This window comes from Colius striatus, chromosome 7 (genome assembly GCF_028858725.1).
Source record: "Colius striatus isolate bColStr4 chromosome 7, bColStr4.1.hap1, whole genome shotgun sequence".
Lineage (NCBI taxonomy): Eukaryota > Metazoa > Chordata > Aves > Coliiformes > Coliidae > Colius > Colius striatus.
Genome location: NC_084765.1, coordinates 8,025,938 through 8,044,633, shown reverse-complemented (window position 1 = coordinate 8,044,633; position 18,696 = coordinate 8,025,938). Strand labels below are relative to the sequence as shown.

General features: G+C 43.2%; 1 protein-coding gene across 2 annotated transcripts; it reads right to left on the bottom strand.

Moving 5' to 3' along the window:
- Positions 1 to 56: 56 nt before the first annotated feature.
- On the bottom strand, positions 57 to 17,165 carry TCP11L1 (t-complex 11 like 1). Of its 2 annotated transcripts, XM_062000278.1 has the most exons (10): positions 17,092 to 17,165; positions 12,550 to 12,715; positions 9,291 to 9,423; positions 7,243 to 7,363; positions 6,429 to 6,649; positions 5,225 to 5,361; positions 4,582 to 4,778; positions 4,055 to 4,236; positions 3,224 to 3,396; positions 57 to 3,027 (listed from the first exon to the last, which is right to left on the bottom strand). In XM_062000278.1, the coding sequence occupies exons 2-10, from the start codon at positions 12,701 to 12,703 to the stop codon at positions 2,792 to 2,794; spliced, it is 1,554 nt and encodes a 517-aa protein (XP_061856262.1). In that variant the 5' UTR covers positions 12,704 to 12,715; positions 17,092 to 17,165; the 3' UTR covers positions 57 to 2,791. The 2 variants fall into 2 exon arrangements, with proteins under 2 accessions (XP_061856262.1, XP_061856263.1); XM_062000279.1 differs by lacking the exon at positions 17,092 to 17,165 and having other exon boundaries at positions 9,291 to 9,419; positions 12,550 to 12,618.
- Positions 17,166 to 18,696: the final 1,531 nt, after the last annotated feature.

The following is an 18,696-nucleotide window of genomic DNA, read 5'->3' as shown; positions in this document are numbered from 1 at the left end:
CCATAAGCTCATGCCTCATTCTGGTTTTATTCAAACACAACAAGAGACTTCTTAAATATTACTCAGCCACTTCAAAAGCAATGTTAATAAGACCATCACAGGAAATTGCTCAGAACATACATATTAGAATTAGCTTTTCTTCCATTTTTCTAGAGGATACAGTATACTTTTGCTTTTAATTCCACGACTGCTTAAAGAAGACAGCACTGTAAGACAAACTGGGTGTGTGTTCCTAATGTGGAGTAGTAGAACACCGTCTGTCCCCGCATGGCTGCGTTGGTTCTTCCACTTAATAATGCACAAAGCTAAATGCTAATAGATCAGCTACATAGTTTAACCTCTTATTTTCAAAAAAGCTAACAAAAACACTACGTGAACTTTCAAAGCCATTTCTATGCCCGCTTGAGATTTTAACTGGTAGTTGACTGTCTGAGGATTGCACTTGGCTGAGAGCGTCAGAACCCCGTGCTCTGGGAAACTCCGGCGCTGGACAAGGAGAGTGACCTTCCCCCCCTGCAGTACAGGGACTGTGGGTCTGGCGGGAGGGAGCACGGACCTGATCAATCCTGGACCCTGCAAGCCCCCGAGCTGGGGGCAGCCATCTATCTCTTACAGTCACCAAGCACGATTTCATCTATCCCTCATGCAGCCCCAGTCATTCTGGCAGCAGTCACCTACTTTTCGAAGTAGGCCTTTCTAAGTTACGTTGTTCCTTCTCACATCTTTGAGATCATCCTCTATAGCACCTAGTTTTTTGTCATAAGCATAAATTCACAGGGGCCTTTAAAGGCAGTCTCTAGGCAATACTAAAATGTATAACTTCTGCAACTCATTTAACACAAATGAAAATAGCTTTCTCGTAGGGGGTTGGGTTTTTTCCTCTTTCCAGCAATAATGTTTCCAGTAGCTCTTTTGTTACACAGACTACTGAACGTTTTGGAGCTGCAAAGCTGTGTTTTGAGGTGGATCCTGCACTAATAACTGAGTACAGTGTGCAGATGCAGCAGTCTCAAAGACCTCTCTAGTATCCTTTTGCTGATTCAAACAACGAAGGGGGCCACACCAAAAACATACTCGGAACTGGGTTTTTCTGGCTAACCAACTTACTGATTTTCAAGTTATCACAGAAACATGGACAGACAGACATCCATTTTCTGAGTACATTTAGCCAAGAGGAAAAATCACTTGTCTGAGCTGGTGGTCTCCTGCAGGGATTTGGTGGTTTTTTTCCCTTAGGGGAAGAGATTGTAATGGATGAGAAAACATTTGATTTAATCGCTGCACAGGCTAACATGGAATAAAAGGTCTTACTTATCCCACCTTCCTCCAAACTCAAAGTTAGTGCAGCTGTATCCACACTGACATTTGAAGGAAAGCATCAACATTGATTCATAAGCAAGTGCCTCCTAGACGTTCTATTATTTTGGCTGACTAATGGATTAATGAAATGAACCTGGATGTTAGAAATCAAAGGGCTCTTTATTTATGTTACGTAACCTGGGGTTTTTTTTTGAAAGATGACACATTCTGTTTTGGATAGTCCAGCACTTGGGACACACTGTTTACAACTAAGAACTCTGCTTTCATAAAATCATCAAATTTTGATTACTGTAATCTAGTGTTCTGCTCAACTAGAGGAAACTTGCAAACATACTTACCTCCTAGCTGAGTCTGAAATTGCAACAAGGCTGCAAGATCACTGAGCTCTTCTGCGAACACTCTTCTATATGACATGTAGCTAATTAAATTTAAGACCTACAAATAGTTTCAAGTTTCACAAACACCTCTACAAAGTGAAAAAAATCTTCTACTTTAAATATTACACAACTCACTTCTCACAGTACGTTAAAATCACACTTCCAATAGTGCACCCCTGGATATTTTTGAAGATGTGATTGAAGATGCAACCACCTCCAGTTGTAAACTTAAAAAAAGCAAGTAAAAGTTTCAGCCTAAAGTTTCACACACTTGAAATCCACCTTCTGAAAAATGACAAAGATTTACTTCAAAATTAGTATTTCACATAAAAAGGAGTAAACTACTAGCAAAAGAAAAAAAAGAAGGTAAGAAATGCCACTTTTATCACAACATTTTTAGCTCTGCCCTTCTGAAGTCTTTACAAGAGATAAATACAGCTGCAATCTATAAGATTGCCACCTTTGGAAGTTCTGTACATAGCAGAGGACAGTTACCCAATAACCAGAAAAATTGCTACAAAAATATATCATGTGTTTTGTAACATCTGCAGGTAAACAGCAAAAAAAGCGCTATTAAAAATGCAGTCAAATGCAGAAAAAACTTGTAGTTTACCATACTAACCATAATGTTACAATAAAGTGCTGTTTGGATTTGGTTTTTGCCTGTTAAAGTTTCTCTTACCTAATTTTTGTTTTCTTCTTAAGACTTTTAATGTAGTATTTTTTAAAAGCTAAATCACCCCTTCTGGGAAAGACCATTGCTAATCTGCTCTGGATTAATTAAACTAAATTCACGGTAAATCAGAGTCAAATGCCCTAAAATGAGCCACTTAAATACAAAGTTTGGTTCTTAAACCCTCAAAATTGCAGCCAGAAATGTACCAAGCCACACCCCCCGGTTTCACACTTAAAATGCATCTCTCAGCATTTACTTCAGAACCTCGATTGTATTTCATGGATTTTCCTTGCCCGTCATCACTAGTGAATTAAAAGGAACCAGTATTTACATGGAAAGCTGTTTTCCTAGACAAGTATCGGTGCAACTGTTTTTTCAGATAGCTGACAATACCACATTTGTAGCATACAAACTGGTTTTAGGATTCTTCTGACTTCCCTAGAAACTGGGATTCTTCCTTAGTCAGTATTTTGCCAAGGACTGCATCATAGTAAGGGCTGAAGACCATTTTGTTGTAGTTGACAAGACGAACATACTTGACAGCAATCTCTTCCAGCTCTCTTTGAATAGGGCCTAATCCTCCAGGAACAGCAGGTAAGGATTTCTGGTGACTAGATGCAAGATAATTCTCCAGAAACTTTTGAATTCGAGAATCTGGAAAAATTGGACCGAGGGGTTTGGTTTGCTTTCAGTCAGTAGTGTCATCTCATGTAAAATACAGAAAGCCTACACACAGTAAGCAAGTGTTTGAAACAGAGTAAATGAGGAACCATGCACGACATGCCAGCAACACTTTGACAAGGACAGAGGAGCGGTTGCTTGAGAGCAGGGCATTTCTGCCAAGGCATACCTACGAGCTTGCAGATGGAGTTCTCTGGGTTGGCCGCTGCTTGGATCTGCCCTTTAAGCACAGCCTCTCTCTCGGCGGTGAAGGGCGTGAAGCCATGCTGGGACAGGCAGCTGTTCACTTCAGCACACACCTTCTCACCCATGGTGGCCAAGGACTCCTGCAGGTTAAAGGACCTAGAGGATGTGGAGCACAGCACTACTTGGCTACTTCAGTTATTCATCTTTTCCCCCACCTTTTAAGAATAAGGTAACCAATTACATTTGCCTTACATATCAAATGTAACAGAGGAAGTGTAACCCAGATACAGCCAGAACTATAAAGAATAATACATTTGTTTATATATGAAAAAACAAAGCTGAGATACAAAACATGTAGGTAGATAGCACTAAAGATTTCCATCCTCAACAGTCCCTACAAATAAGCGCTGCCTTTCTGCCTACACAGACAGCTCTGACTAATGGAAAAACAGTTGTCAACCTGTAATGTGTGCAGCAATCACTCTAAATCTGCAAGCGGCTTACTATGCCACACTCTAGGAAGCCTGGCCCAAACTGTGAGCATGGTTAGCTGCTTGCACTCTCATGCACCAGCCAGGCACCATGAGAAAAGTACTCTGAAAAAAAGAGTATGTACCTATCAGAGCAAGAACGGAGGGTTCTGTCTGAGGAGGCTGAACACAAACCATCAGTCTGGGCTCATAAAAAGCCCTCATCACTTCTTCCGCATGTATTCCATCATCCACAGCCAGAAAGAGGCTTAAACTGAGTATTTACTAGTGGGGAAAACAGAACTCCACCTGCCTCTGCCTGACTCAGACTGTTTGCTACTCACGGAAGATGCATTCCTGTCAGCAGTACCCTGACAATGGTTTTGATTCTCTCAGCAAATCCAGGCACGTCGATGAGCGCGGGGCCTGATGCACTGAACGTCACCAGCAGGACTGTCCCCATCAGCAGCAGCTGCTCCAGCTCCAGCTGTATTTCCTGAAAGCGACTCTGGTCCATGAGCACTGTCTGCAAAGAGCGAGAAAACCAGCACAGAATGGAGTCAGCATGCTGGGCTGTGAAGTAACATCCCTACCTATCCACAGCAGGGAAGATAAGACAGAGACACGGAAAAGAGCAACATATGCTCAGCAGATAAGTGTCAGGAACAAAATGAAGAAAACACCTCTTTTCCAACTAAGTTTCAATACTGAAAAAAGTACCTACTAGAAGAGCCACAATAGCTCTCAACCAAGAGAGAAATATTTTAGTATCATTCTTGTTGGAAGGCTACAAATCCAAATGACATCTGTTATATCCCAGAAACAACGAAACAGAACAAGCATATGATTCATTTTTCTGTTAAATACCTACTTCTGGAAAACGCCTGTTTAAGTGATCCCACTTTAGCAGCTTCAGATAGGCATGATTTTGTACAGCAGTGGGGCACAAGGTGAAAGCTCCCCCTGTGGCACCATCACTACTGCAGTGTGGAGGCAGCATCTTACATCTCAGCTTTGCAAGATCATCTGCTGCTTCTTGCAACCACCTTGTAACCAGGTCTAAAGAATCTGGAAGAATGGGGGGGGGAAGTCTTGTTAAGAAAATTCCCTTTCCAAGTTAGGTTTTTCCACCAATAATTTCCAAATAATCCCATTGGTTACTATTACTGATACCCAAGGCAGCAGTTATTGACATGCATTTCATTTATTGCATTAAGTAGAACATCTACATCAAAACTAATAACCATACAGCTACAGAAAACTGGAGGTGTGATGACACTAGGTAATTATGCCCTACACTGCACTGAAATGAAACTCAACTCCAGTGTACTAAGTACAGAACTGCTGTTCTGGCAGATTTTTTTCAAACCACATGGTTTTGGGACACAAGGTGTCATTTACCACATGAACTCTACAGCTTATCAAAAATTCAGATTTTTTTTCATGATCTACAAGCAAAGACACACAGTTTACTGGGAGGTCAGAGGGGAAGAAAGAAAGGAACAAAGTCATACTTGGCTGTTTCTCAAGAAACTCCTGAAACTTCTTTCTTTCATATTCAGCAGACTGCTGCATTAATTTTGGCCTAATACTACTGACAGCGAAGTTTGCCATATCCATTTTCATTAGGTCTAATACAGAGAAAATTGCTCTAAACAAACAAACAGAAAAAGTTATTCAAGGCTGCAGATGTTTAAAAGGTACTCTTTACAAGATTTATTACAGATTGTCTAAGGAAAGAGCAAAAATGTGCATGGGAAGGAAACATTAACAGGATGCTTAACAATTTTAGAGCATGAGATAGAAAGCTTGAGCAAGCAGGTACATGCATGTATGTGCCTCTTCCAAGTAGGAAATAAATCTTGCTTCCCTGGAATTAATTCCCTTGCCTCCATGGAATTAATTTACTGGCTCCACAGATTGTATTTTCCAGGATGTGCAATATGGTATGTTGAATACCTAAAAAGACATTTGGGTTTCCAGGCTTACATGCTACCTCTGTTGGCAGCCTATAAAGCCAACCTCAGTGGGAAGTGAATAATCAGACACGAGGGGAAAAAACAATAAAAGAAACAGACAAACAAAAACATCAAGGAAAATTCAACTTCATTTCAAAGCAACCTAATTCCTGCTGGCAGTGTCTCTGCCAAATCAACCTGAACTCTTGGAAGCCTATCAGGTTAGAAAACAACAAGGCTAATGAAATTTCTTCTATTGAGACCTTCAGCTGTTCAACTAAGAACACAGTGACAAAGCAGAAGCCTCTGTGCTCCCAGATTTGGTAGGTCCACTCCCTTTAGAACTGAAAGGGTATTATACAGGGAGTGGGGTGGGAGGTAAAGAGAGCTCTCAAAAGGATGAGCTAGTTGGAGAACAATAATACATTTTTCCTATGCTCCTGCTTGCTTTTTTCCCCTCCCGCTGTCTACATTCTGATAGAAACTGATTGCTATCTTAAGGCTTATATGCATGACACTGGAGAAAATGTCTCCCAGTGTCATGCAGGGGCCAGACAAATACACCAGTTCACCACAACAAAGATGATCCTGGTTAAAACCTTCTGGAGCATATCTCCCTTTTACACTCACAATTATATCCCTTTCCCTATCACTCTATTTTTTTCTACAAAGGTTTGCAGATTTCCCTGTTGGAAGCCCCACCCCACACCTACATTATTTCAGAGGCTTCCAATGTGACTAGGAAATACCATTTCAGTACCTGAACAGGGGAACTATTTCATTAATATCTTTTAGCTTCTTAATTTCTTCATCTCGAGCTGGAGCACAGAGAGTCCCCATCATCCCAATAACAAATTCAACCAACTTAGAAATGTCAAGGGCCCCATTTTCTGCCTCCTGTTTTATCAAATCCAAGTCAAGAACTTCAGTAATCTGGCTTCTCAGTCTCATATGACCAGGCAACAAGAAGGACAGGAGATTCTGAAAGGGAAAGTTTTTAATAGTGCATTAGTTCTACATATCAAATACCATAAAGATCAAAGCAGTTATTGAACCAGTTTTTATTTAAACTAATTGCCTTTCACAAATGGACTCTTTCTTTTCTCTCTTTCTCTCTCTCTCTCTCTCTTCCCTCCCTCCCTTCCTTCCTGCCTGCCTTCCTTTTCTTCCTCTCAGAACGTTTCACTTCACTCTGTCTGATCCTGAAGTTACCAAGTGGTAAATACTCTGTAGTACAGATCATTCTTAAGACTATTGTGCTTCACTTTGTCAGCCCAGAGTTGGGGCATCTCATTGATTCTGTAAGTATTACCACTGATACAACATGAAGGAAGCTTGGAATTATGAAACCAGTATTACTTACCTTTTAATTATCTTACATGGTTTTGCATTTGTTTTTACATTCAAATCTCTCCTGTGGGGTGATACAACTTAACTATGTTCACAGACAATAAGACAGTCAAAAAAGATCAAAAGAGTCCTTTATGAAAAGCCAAACTACAACCACTTGTGCTCATTCATACCAATGCAGCTACTCAAACACAGTAATTTACCTTGATTTCTCATCATCTTACCTCTTTAATTTCTCCCAGTAGTTTAATTGCATGGTCATATATCGGTGGATCTTCCTGTAGCTGAGCTTCCAGACAATCCCAAAAAGCCTTATGCACAATATCTCTTACTTTTTTTTCTAAGCTGTGGATAAATATGACCAGTGAAAAAGAATATTACTTCTCTCTGCACCACTTTACAAAGATAATCTCCAGCTCCCGAAGAACAGCAGGTAATAACATGAATATAATGTAATAATGAATATATGACAGCTAACAGAAGAGACCTGCCATTTCTAGTTAATCAGAAAAGCAATAAAAACTGGACATAGGGTGTGGAATGGTTTATACTCTAATAAAGGGTTACACACGAGAAAAAGCAGCAACAAATGAAAATCCTTGAATGTATCCATCATGTGCTGCCTCTAACTTAAACAACTTGAAGAAAATAAACAAGAAATCACCAAAATTACAGCTTGTCTTCAAAAGATCAGTATTCACGTTCCTTTCAAAATCTAAGGAACTGTAATTCTCATGAGTAGAACTCATTAAGCAAACCTAACAGTTTGGTGAAGTAGCTTCCATGACACAAAAGCTCCCTCATTTCAGCACATGAATATTTCAACCACTCTGATACAAAGGCCCATTTCAGTTTATGTAAAAAAAAATGAGTTGCACTGCTTCAGTACCAGTTCCTAATTTGAAATACTGATTTTTACTCCTCTTCAGTAGGCAGGCTCCCATTCAGACCAGGTTTACCTTTAACACCAAAGAACTAAAATGCTCAAAGGCACCCAAAGAATGCCCACAGGAAACAGCAGGTTCCTAAGGCTCTGACTCCATGTGCAGCTGAGGCTCAGGCAGCCCCAGAGGCACATATGCCCTGTGGCCCTCTAAGAGCAGCCAATATCTGCTCCACTGACAGCGTATACAACCACAAATACACTCACAAGTGCTTTCTCCTCCAACCACTTGTCTACAAGTACATTTAAGCTGCAGAGGTCTCTAAGCTTGAGACATGAAAAAACCCACATTAATCCAAGGAAGATTCCAAGGTCTCTCTTCAAGCAAAATCTGAATGATTGCTCTTTCTTTTTTAGGTGGTAAATAGCTGTACACAAACCCTCACAAATTAGATGCAAATCAGCCACTCTGGTGAAAACTACAGCCACTGCTCAGCATCACTGAGAAACGGCATCCAACTTTCCATAGGCCCCCAGCTCTATTTTTTTGTGGAGAAACATGGTGGGGAAAGAAGAAGGCATGGAAAAAAGAAGACATGATATAATCCTTATTCCCTGAAAAATGCTGAGATCAATTTTATGGCACTGAGGCACAGCAGAAAAGTTCTCCACTATCACAGCATGTTTTCACATGAGAAATCCACAGGAAGGAACAGGGAGCAGAAGCAGACACTGGGTAGAACAGCACTCTCTTCACTCATCATCATTTTTTATTAAGCATTTATTCTCAGCCATCAACTACCAAGCAGAAAACATCTGTAGATAAGACTGGGTCAGCCACACTGGCCAGTATGCAACCACAGATATCAAGGCTGCTTCTGTTCTCCCTCTCCCCTCTCAGCTGGGGATAGAATTACTTCATGTACGTCTGATAGAGATGGAAAGGCTTCAAACTCAAAGGGAGCAAGTACTAACCTAACAAAATATAAGAATCTTTTCCCAAAAAATCCCTGGAGAAACAGACAGAAAAAGCAAAAAATATCAGTTCCCTCTTACTCCCACAGGCAGTGGAAGTGAAAAAGATGCTAAGAGCACAACCTGTGTCTGCAGCTAGACTTGGACATTCGGAAGACTGTGGCCTCAGACCCCTGGGACAAGAAGACACCTACAGAAAGCACACTACACATGTCCAGCTCCTCCAAGAGGTTCACCTTTCACACACACGTGTATCTGGGGAAGCAGAACTGCTGCATCTTATGTTCTGCCCTATCCCCTGCCAAGCGTTGCCAGACAAGACACTGGACAGAGCCTTTAGCCGAGCCACTAGAGCTGTTCTGCAGTTCTACACATGCAAAGTGTATTTACAGATCCATTTGGTAACAGACTTACCTGTGTTCTGGTAATTCAGTTGGTTTTATCTGGAAGTCTCCATTAACAACAATTTCATGTGCTAATGCCATGTTGGTTACTCCCTTAGCTGTTTCCATGAGCTCTTCTACTGACACAGGCCGAGGAGGACTGGCTGCAACATAAATCAAACTGTCAGGTATCTATCAAAGTCTATGGAAAAAACAAGTCTGCTGATGCTTTTCTACCTTCATGACAGTACAGAAGGACAAAAACCAGGATCATCTGAAAACTCTTCTCCTCTCCTTTGCTTTCTTTCCCAGATGGTGGAGGTTTGGAGTGCTACAGAGAATAAAGGAGTGAGCCTCAGCCGATATCCTGGGCTCAGTATGACAATTGCTTCCAAGTCCTACCTTTTAAAAAACCCCAAACCCACTTCTTTAGTACTTGTCCTGGTTTGAGCCAGGATAGAGTTAATTCCCGTGAGGAACCAGGAAAGGGCACAGCCTGAACAGCTGACCCAGGCTGGCCAGCAGGTATTCGATACCATCCTAACCGTCATGCCCAGGGTACAGGTGGGGGCTGGCCGGAATAAGCTCTTCTGGGGGGCGCGGACTCTTGGTCGCCGATCCGGAGCGGTCGCTCACGTCGGGTCCCGGGTGGTGAGCAACTGTATCACTCACCAGTTTTCTTTGTAACATCCCCTTGTCTTTGTTATAGTTGTTACTCTTCAATTTCCCCAGTAAACTGTTCTTATTTCAACTTACGCGGGCTCTTTTACTTTTTTTCTCCCTCTCCGATCCCCTCCGCATTCCGTCGAGAGGGGGAGGGGGAGGAGTCGCGGTTTTCTTCCCCTTTGCTCCGGCTGGGCAAAACCACGACAGTACTGTTTAATAGTATCTTTCTCCATACTGTAGGAAGAGATCATCCAAAATAGTGGTATTTTTGTCACACTATTTTCCCATTTATTGTGCCGATGTTCACATTTCCATTTTCTATTTTTCAAGGAAGTGACTTCATCTCCAAAGCAGTCAGCAAACAAACCACCATTAACATTAAGCAAGAGCACACTGGTAGCTAATTATTCTTGCTACTACCAGTGCAACTGGCACTTCTCCAAACTCTCTTTTTTCCCCCCAGAGGCCATCATCCTAGCAACAAAGGATGTCAAGACCTAGTCCCAGTACCAATGCCTAAGACTTCTTCCTCTGGCAGGCATCTGAGATTGACAAAGATGGCCAAGCAGCTTCTAATTGAGCCCTGGGGCACACAACCAAGTGGGAGGAAGCACCAAACCTGAAAAAAAACCACGCCAGTTTTCATTGGGCAGAGGACAAAGGTAGTGACTGACTGTAGAAATCTAGAAGGTACAAGAGGGACAGGGATGGTTTCAGGAAACGTCATTTGCTCCCTGGATGCACTGGGAATTACAGCTCCTAATTGTTCTGGACTATATAACATCCTCCTGGGACACTACTGGCATTGCTGTGCTGCAGGAAGTGTCAGAGCCCTAAAACCAAGTCAACATAAAGGCTGAGAAGATGCCAAGGGTGTAGGCCATGCTAGTAAGTTGTCTGGTAAGCCAACTGAAACCTGCTGCTACAGACTGCTTGTGGCAAAGATTGCTCCTAGCTGCGCTAGCACCAGTGCAAGGAGTGCATATGGGCACCCTGCAATGCCTTGCCAGAAGTTAAGAGAAGCACCACAGCTCTGCCCTGGTCCAAGTATTTGAGAAAAAATGAGAATGCTAGATCATAGTGTCCTCAAGGTGAGGCAGAAAAGAAAGGCAAACTTCATCTCAGCTCCTCCAGAAATCATTTAGTGGAGTCAAAGTGAGGGAATGAACCACAACAGAACTGCCATAATGGATTGATTCCTCTCCATAGTCAGTCACTTCAACTACAGTCCAGCACAGAAGCAACTTACTGATGCCCAAACTGAAGGAAACCAACCAGGGATCTTCATAGGCTGGCTTCACTGAGATATTGCACTTAAGCTAGTAACACAGAAAAGGTCCTTTAACTATCCATCACTTGTCTCCCATTCGGAGCTGTTCCAAGTATACACAGTGTGGTTCCCATGTGCTAACCTTTCATTGTTCTTTTTTTCATGTCTTTCATTTCTCATTTTTCATGATCTTTTCATGCAGTCCCCCATAAGCCTTATTTCCTTCTGCTTAGAGCTTAATCTCACATAGTGACTCTGGGAACACAGCAAGGATTGATATTTTGAGAAAATCAAGCAGGACAACAAAAATTCATGACTAAATGAGAGTGCTCTTGTCCTACTGCCAAATGACTTCACTCCAGCAGTGGATGCACTAAAAGCTGAGACTCATCTACCAAAGAATGCTCTTAAATCATGTTACTTCTTTCTCCTATCTGCTCCCTTAGAAAAGGGGAGGGCTTGAGACCAATGACCTCTTTGTGGTACAATGCAGTGCGAGTCTGTGTTGTGTGTTCTACTTTCATGTGTTTATAGCCTCTCTCCAGAAACACACCGCATTTCCTATCAGGCAACCAGCAGGACCTAAGAACATAAACTCTCTCAGAACATCTCCTCTGTGTAACAGGACACTAAACCTCAAGTGATAACAAACATGAATAAAAAGTAAAAAGAATGTAACAAATAAAATGTTATCTGCTGAGACATTCTCTACACAAATTTGGAACTAGTGATCTGAGTCATTTTGCCTCTAGGAATTGAACTCCAGGGATGAGAAAACTTCCCCTTGGTGTTATCTATAGATTTGCCAGAAATAATTGGTGGCCATATTGCATCCAGCTCCTCATGTTAAAAGCAGAATGACAAACAAAAACCACCCTAGGAATAAACTTAGAATATGCAGTCCTGCCTGACCTAGAAGTAACATTAGTATTAAATACACAACTTCCCATCTGTACTGTGAGAGGGGTGACAGGACATTATTTCATTGATAACAGCTTTTCTTGCCCTGCAGTAGAAACAGAGGCTGCAACAACCCAGAAGGTTCAGCTGATAATGCAAACAGCTAAAATTTTAGCTAAAACACACTGCAGTAGGGCTTATCCTTTCTCTCAACCCAGATGTGCTACGGTATTTAAGGTATATGTGGCTCAGGACAACATGGTTACTGTGTATAATTAAGCACTAAAAATAGGAAGAACGGTGTTACAAACAGCCTCAAAGCAAATGATCAGGAGTCACACATTGTTTCACTGCAAAACATTCAAACCTGTACAATGGCTATAAAATGCTAGGATTGCCTTCAGCAAAAAATGATAGACTCCACTTTTTTTTGGTATAAAGCAGTTTTGCTTACACTTTGGTGTATCATCTCTGTGTGACCCTGGAGCACTCTGTCGTATTCTCTTCCTAATAGACTGGTCCAGGTTGTCCAAGCTCTCCTCTTGACCATCCTCCAAGCCACCCAACTTCTCTTTACTTGAATGTGGCTTGTCAGGATTCTGAGACATTTTCAGTTGGCTCTTTTTAGAAAGAAAGAAGAAAAAAAGATGAAAAAGGGAATGAATAAGCACTTTCTGACATGGCTGAGTGGGTAAACATCACATATCACCAGAGTGCTCTTGATTAAGAAAAAATTGTGATGTGGCAGGTGAACAGAGGGAAGGGAAGAAAATTCAGCGTTGGAATGAAGCTTGAAGAAAGGTGGCCATCAGGGCCAGTTCTTATGAAGAATTATATGATGTCATTCCCATAATGGCAGGGGACCTGGACTCATCACTCACTTCGCATCTTGCACAAAATGAGATGCTTTCAACACAGATACCACCTACTTAACATGTAGTCCTACTGACTTCTCAAAAACCTCAAACTGTTCCCTCACCATAATGCATAGAGATGAGAAAGAAAAAATGTATTTCCTTTTCTTTCTTAGCATTGCTTTCAAGACAGCAGTGAAAGACACCTTCACAATACTGTTACAACCATATTTTACCAAGAGATTATGCAAAATGAGACATTTCCCCACTACATAAAGATAAATCTTCCTGAACGTTAACATTTTCCTGGACAATGATCTGTCCCATCAGAACTGAAAAAGCTCTCACTCTGAGCTATCCAAAAGCATTAAGAAGCAGGAAAAGGATGAGAGAGAAATTAATACAAAATTCGACTCCCATATTTCCATTCAAGGAATCACAGAATCTTAAGGGTTGGAAGGGACCTCAAAAGATCATCTAGTCCAACCCCCCTGCCAGAGCAGGACCACTTAGAGAATGTCACACAGGAACTCGTCCACATGGGGTTTAAATGTCTCCTGAGAAGGTGTTGGGGCCTTAGTGGGAGCATTTGAGCTGAAACCAATGTATCATAAGTTACCTTAAGATAAGAATAAAGAATGTGTACTAAGGAATACGAGCAAAGAACCCAAGGTCGCCCTAGCCCTGAACTACTAAGGAAGTAAACAAGGCCATAAAACATCTCTGAAGGATGCACAAGAATAAAGGACCCCAGACATCTGGAAGATACATCTGGAAGATCAATGTACTAACTGTTAGATTATATTTTAGCTAATTTTTGTTATCCAATCAGTGTATGCCACAATATATGCAAGGCTTGTGAACAACAATGTTTAACCAATCATCTATCCCTATTACCTGCAGGCTTTAGCTTGAAACAGTATATAAGTAATCAGAACAAAAGAATAAATGAGCTCAGTTCTAAATCATATTGGTTTGATGTCTGAGTCCATCCTCTCCTAGCCATGGTCGTTGGCAGAAGGAGACTCCACAACCCATCTGGGCAGCCTGTTACAGCACTCCCTCACTCTCACTGTGAAAACAATGCAAGAGTCATGATTTATGCAGAAAATATCAGCATTATTTTTAAAAAAACAACACTACATTAGGAGAGTAAATAACATTGTTGTGGCATTTTAAATATGCGTTTACTAAACATTAGAAAATTAATAATGTTTATATTACATGACAGGCACCTGCAGTGTACCCAAAGTTAGACTGAAAACACAGGCATTTGAAAAGCCTGTCTCACCACTCATTACCTCCACTTATAATGGAATTTGCACATCTTACTCTTGAAAACTCTCGTATCATACAGGAAGCTACTGTTCAGACTTCAACTTCACTAAAACCTATCTGAGAGTATATGTCTCTAACAGTTAAAAAAGCAAGCTCTGGAAAAACAATAACTTCCTCTTTCACGCTAGTATCCCACCATGCTCACTTGCAAAATCTGAAAGAAAGAAGCTCTCAGAGGAGACAGATCTGGCCTGCAGAGTCACCTCACAGCTGCTAGGAAAAAATACTTCACAGTGTCAAAGGTTACGCTGAAGAGGATGCAGCATAAGCAAGCAACAGCGTAGCAATATAAAATACAGCATTCTGTTTGTATTTATTGTCATACAACAGCTCTAATAACTAACCCTACTCCATCAGTGCTGAACATGATTGCACCAATCTGATTCTACAGGACAGCTGGAAAGCTCAGTGCAGATAAATGGTTTTGCTTTACAGCAATGACTCAGGATCATCATCTTGCTAGATGCATGAGATACACAATGACATGCAACACTTGTCCACAGCAGTGTGTGATTTCTAGCTTAGTAAAAAGAGCAAAGCATAAAAAGTATGGGATAAATCACATAGGAAAACCAAGACATCAGTACAAGTACTGTTAGACCCATACATGAGCCTCCAACTCTAGCTGGGACAGAGTCACTGATGTTCCTGCCCCAAACTCCCTCTTTGCACACACAGTCAGACCCAGGTGGAACAAGAAAGCAGCACTCTCTGCAGAGCTGCAGTCACACTGTCACCCTTTTAACTGATGCTGAGAGGGCCTCTGGCTGGGTGTAACACAAGGCAGCCTTTTTTAACTGTTAGAGACATATACTCTTAGATAGGTTTTAGTGAAGTCTGAACAGTAGCTTCCTGTATGATAGCAGGCAAGTGGGAAACCAGTGGGAAAACACTAGTGGGAAACCTGTGATGTGCTCCAGAAGTGGATCTCCAGTCCAGCAGACAAAAGGTGTGTTACTGCAAATGCTCTAGCAGCAAGAGGACAAGAATCTCTGTTAATAAAAGAGCAGTTAACAGGGAAGATCATAGGAACAGTTGTCACAGAAAATGATAGGATTGGTTAAACAGAGGAGGGAAATATGTTGTTGAATCTGGCTAGAACAAAAGCCTTATCATAAAGGCTACACATTCCAACCGGACTAGAGGCTGTTCTTCCTATCCATTCACTTCCACAAAGCATCCTCCTGAAGCACAAAGATGACTCATCTAAGACCCAGTTAGGTCTTTAATGCACAGCACACCCCACAGTCCCTTGCTCTCTCTTACTGTGCTTTACCCTCAATATCCTTAGAAAAGTGGAGAAATTTTAGGATATACTTTCCTTACAGAGGGGAAATTTAGGTGTAAGTTAAGTCACTTGAGGACTTGCAGAAGACAGGGCCAAGACAATAGTCTCAGGACCACAACTCCAGCTTTGTCCACCAGGTACAACTCCTGCTCTGCACACTACATCCTAAAGCATTGCCTTCCATAAAACAGAAGATCAAGAGCTACAGTCTCAAACCCAATTTCACTGAATTACTGTTTGGTTTTTCTTTTTTAAAGCCCTATTTTAGCTGTGGAAAGTGGGTACAAGAACTCCTGTGCCATTCTATCAAATGACTGTTCAGCAGATGAGGTAAACGGGAAGTCACTTGTTGATTTAGTTGTTTAGTTTGCAGCAGTCTACTCTTTTCTGATGGATTACTGCTACTATATGCCAAAACACATCTAGAACTTACCCTCTTTCCACTAGGTAAATAAGCTTGACAATACCTCTTCCAAAAGCACCATCATCACCATCTTCCACACAAAAAATTCTGACTTAGTGGAATAAAGTCTACTTCTTGGCACTTTCCTTCCATTTATTTTTAATAAAAACAAAAGTCCAAGAGAAAACCCAACAAATTAAAATTGAAACAAAATGTTTTCCACAGGTTCTTTTCATCAAAGGTCCTCAAGTCATTAAATAAACTTCACCAGGCTTCTGTGGAGAACACAAGAGATTGAAGCAGTTGCTCCTAACTCCAGCATGGCCTCCCTGCTCTGCAGGTCTCCAGGCCAAACACTCAAGCCCTGATGGCCACTTTTCTTCAAGCTTCATTCCAATGCCGAATTCTCTTCCCTCCTCTCACCTCCCACATCACAATGTGCTTTCCCTCCTAAACCACTAAAGGAAAGTTACATCTCATGGTGAAACTACTCCGTCCTGTCCCTCTTCCAAATTAGAAACGATGCTTGTCAACTTCAGCCATCATCTCTATCTGCAACCTGTTCTGTGCAGGGCCCCGACGGTCCCGCTCCATCAGCAGGGTGTATGGAAGAGAGCCCAGGGGGTAGGGTAACAAAACCGCTGTACCGCAGCACAGTAACGGCATCGTATGGCCTCTCGCCCTCCCACTGCAGGGCACCCATCTTCCTGCAGCGCTTTCACATGGGCTCAGAGTTTGCACGGCCCTTTCCCTGCCTTGCCCCGCCGGGGTGCCGGCAGGAGCTCCAGCCACAGGCAGCACAGGCTCATGAATGGGCCGCACGGAAAACGGGCACCTACAGAGCTGCCGGGAGGGTTCTTCTGGACGCCCCGGGGATGGCCGAGCCTCCTCCGGCCAGCGCTGGATGGCAGCGAGCAGGGCCCGGGGGCCGGGATGCCCGGTGGCACGGCTGCCCGGCCCAGTCCCGCGGCAGCCCCCGCCGCGCCGGCCCAGGCCCGCCGGCAGCCCGCGGCCTCCCCGGCCCGTGCCTCCCGCCGCCGCCCGCCGCCTCGGGGCCCTGCGCTGCGAGCCCGGGGCCCGGCCGCCTCCCCGGGCCGCCCCGCGCCGCCTTACCGCCGCTCGGAGAAGGGGCCGCGGCCACCGGCTGTAACGGGGCGGGCGCCCGGCCCCGGCTGTCTCCTGCGGGTCGGCGGTCGGGGCTGGGCCGGCGGCGCAGGGGCGGGACGAGCAGCCACCGAGCGGCCCGTGGGCCCGCCCCGCTGCCGGGAGCCCCGCCGCCGGGAGCCCCGCTGCCCTCCGGCACAGGTTGGGGCTTCGTTCCACCGAACTCGGCTCGAGGAGCAAGGCGGGGGGAGGTCTCGCATCTGCACCCCACCTCTAAGCATAATCCTCCCTCGTCTGGCTCACCGCTGCTGTGTGGGGCACAGGGGGTGCTCACCTCGATGCAACAAGGCAAAGAGCACGACCCTACAGCAACCAGCACTGGGCCAGACAGAAGCTGCATCCCTGTAGCCTCTCTCTGTCCTCCAACACTCAGGTGGCTGCCCCCTCACGCTGTGCTTATTTAGATTAAATCCCCAGAGGAGCCAGGAAAAGAAGCCATGGCTGGTTGGTGCTGTCCTGGGGGCATTTATTTACTTACAGACATCTTCCATCAAACCTTTGGTACCGTGGAACAGGCTTTATTACAGCCAGGTAAAGGAGGTGCACAAGGAGAGGCCCCTGTGGCCTATCAGTGAATGCTGTCAACCATCATTCCTGGCTGCTGCTTCTCTGCAGCATGATTCCAGGTAGCCTGAAAGCAAGCTTGGCACCACAACCAACCCCTGACCCACGGTGCAGAGATATCTGTAATTCAGAACTTGCACTCCAGCCAGCAATGCCCAGAGGCAGGAACTAAGTTTTGAGATGGAAATCTCATCCTCTTCACAGTGAGGTCAGCGCAGACAGCACACAGGAGCAGGAGTCAGGAAAGTGAGTAGACTTCTGCTGAAGAGGCAACCTCCGCAACATGACAAGTAACTTAAATATGATCAGAAACTCTAAGAACAAGATACTGCCTTTCCAGCCCCATGTTTTAAAGTTAAGCCACCTTTCCTGAGAAAATGCATGTATAATCAAAAGCTTTCAGTTAAAACTAAAACCTAGAAAAAACCCACCCCTATCAGAAAGGGTTACACTCTCCCCCTGCTACTGTTTTCAAGAACTGATGATCTTTTAACAGTCCTTTCTAGCTGACTCAAATGAGCTTCTTGCACATTTGTCTTCAATGTTCAATCAGAGTACAGTAACATATTGTCCTGTTGCACACCAAATCATCTCATTTTCAGGGAAAAAGCTCTGGAGAAGCAATAACCAGCAGTGACAGACACCACTAATAACTGAGGAGTTACTGGTACATTACAGAGCAGTATCTCACATAGGATTGGTTTTAAAAACAGCTCACTGCACATGTTTGGAATAGTCAAAGCTTTGTTTTCATGTTTAAGATACCTTTGATCCCAAGTAAATTATCTTTTTCTCCCAAATAAAAGAGAACAGATCTCCATCTACACTGTGTGGGGAATAAAACTTGTGATTTCTTGCACGAGTAACTTTATTAAAGTTTTTCTGGCATCATCACAAAGACAACTCTGCAAGAGTCAAAATTAGATCTCTAATCATGCTATATATTTTCCTGCTTGCAATTGTCTGTGTTGCACAGCTTGGGATTTCTAC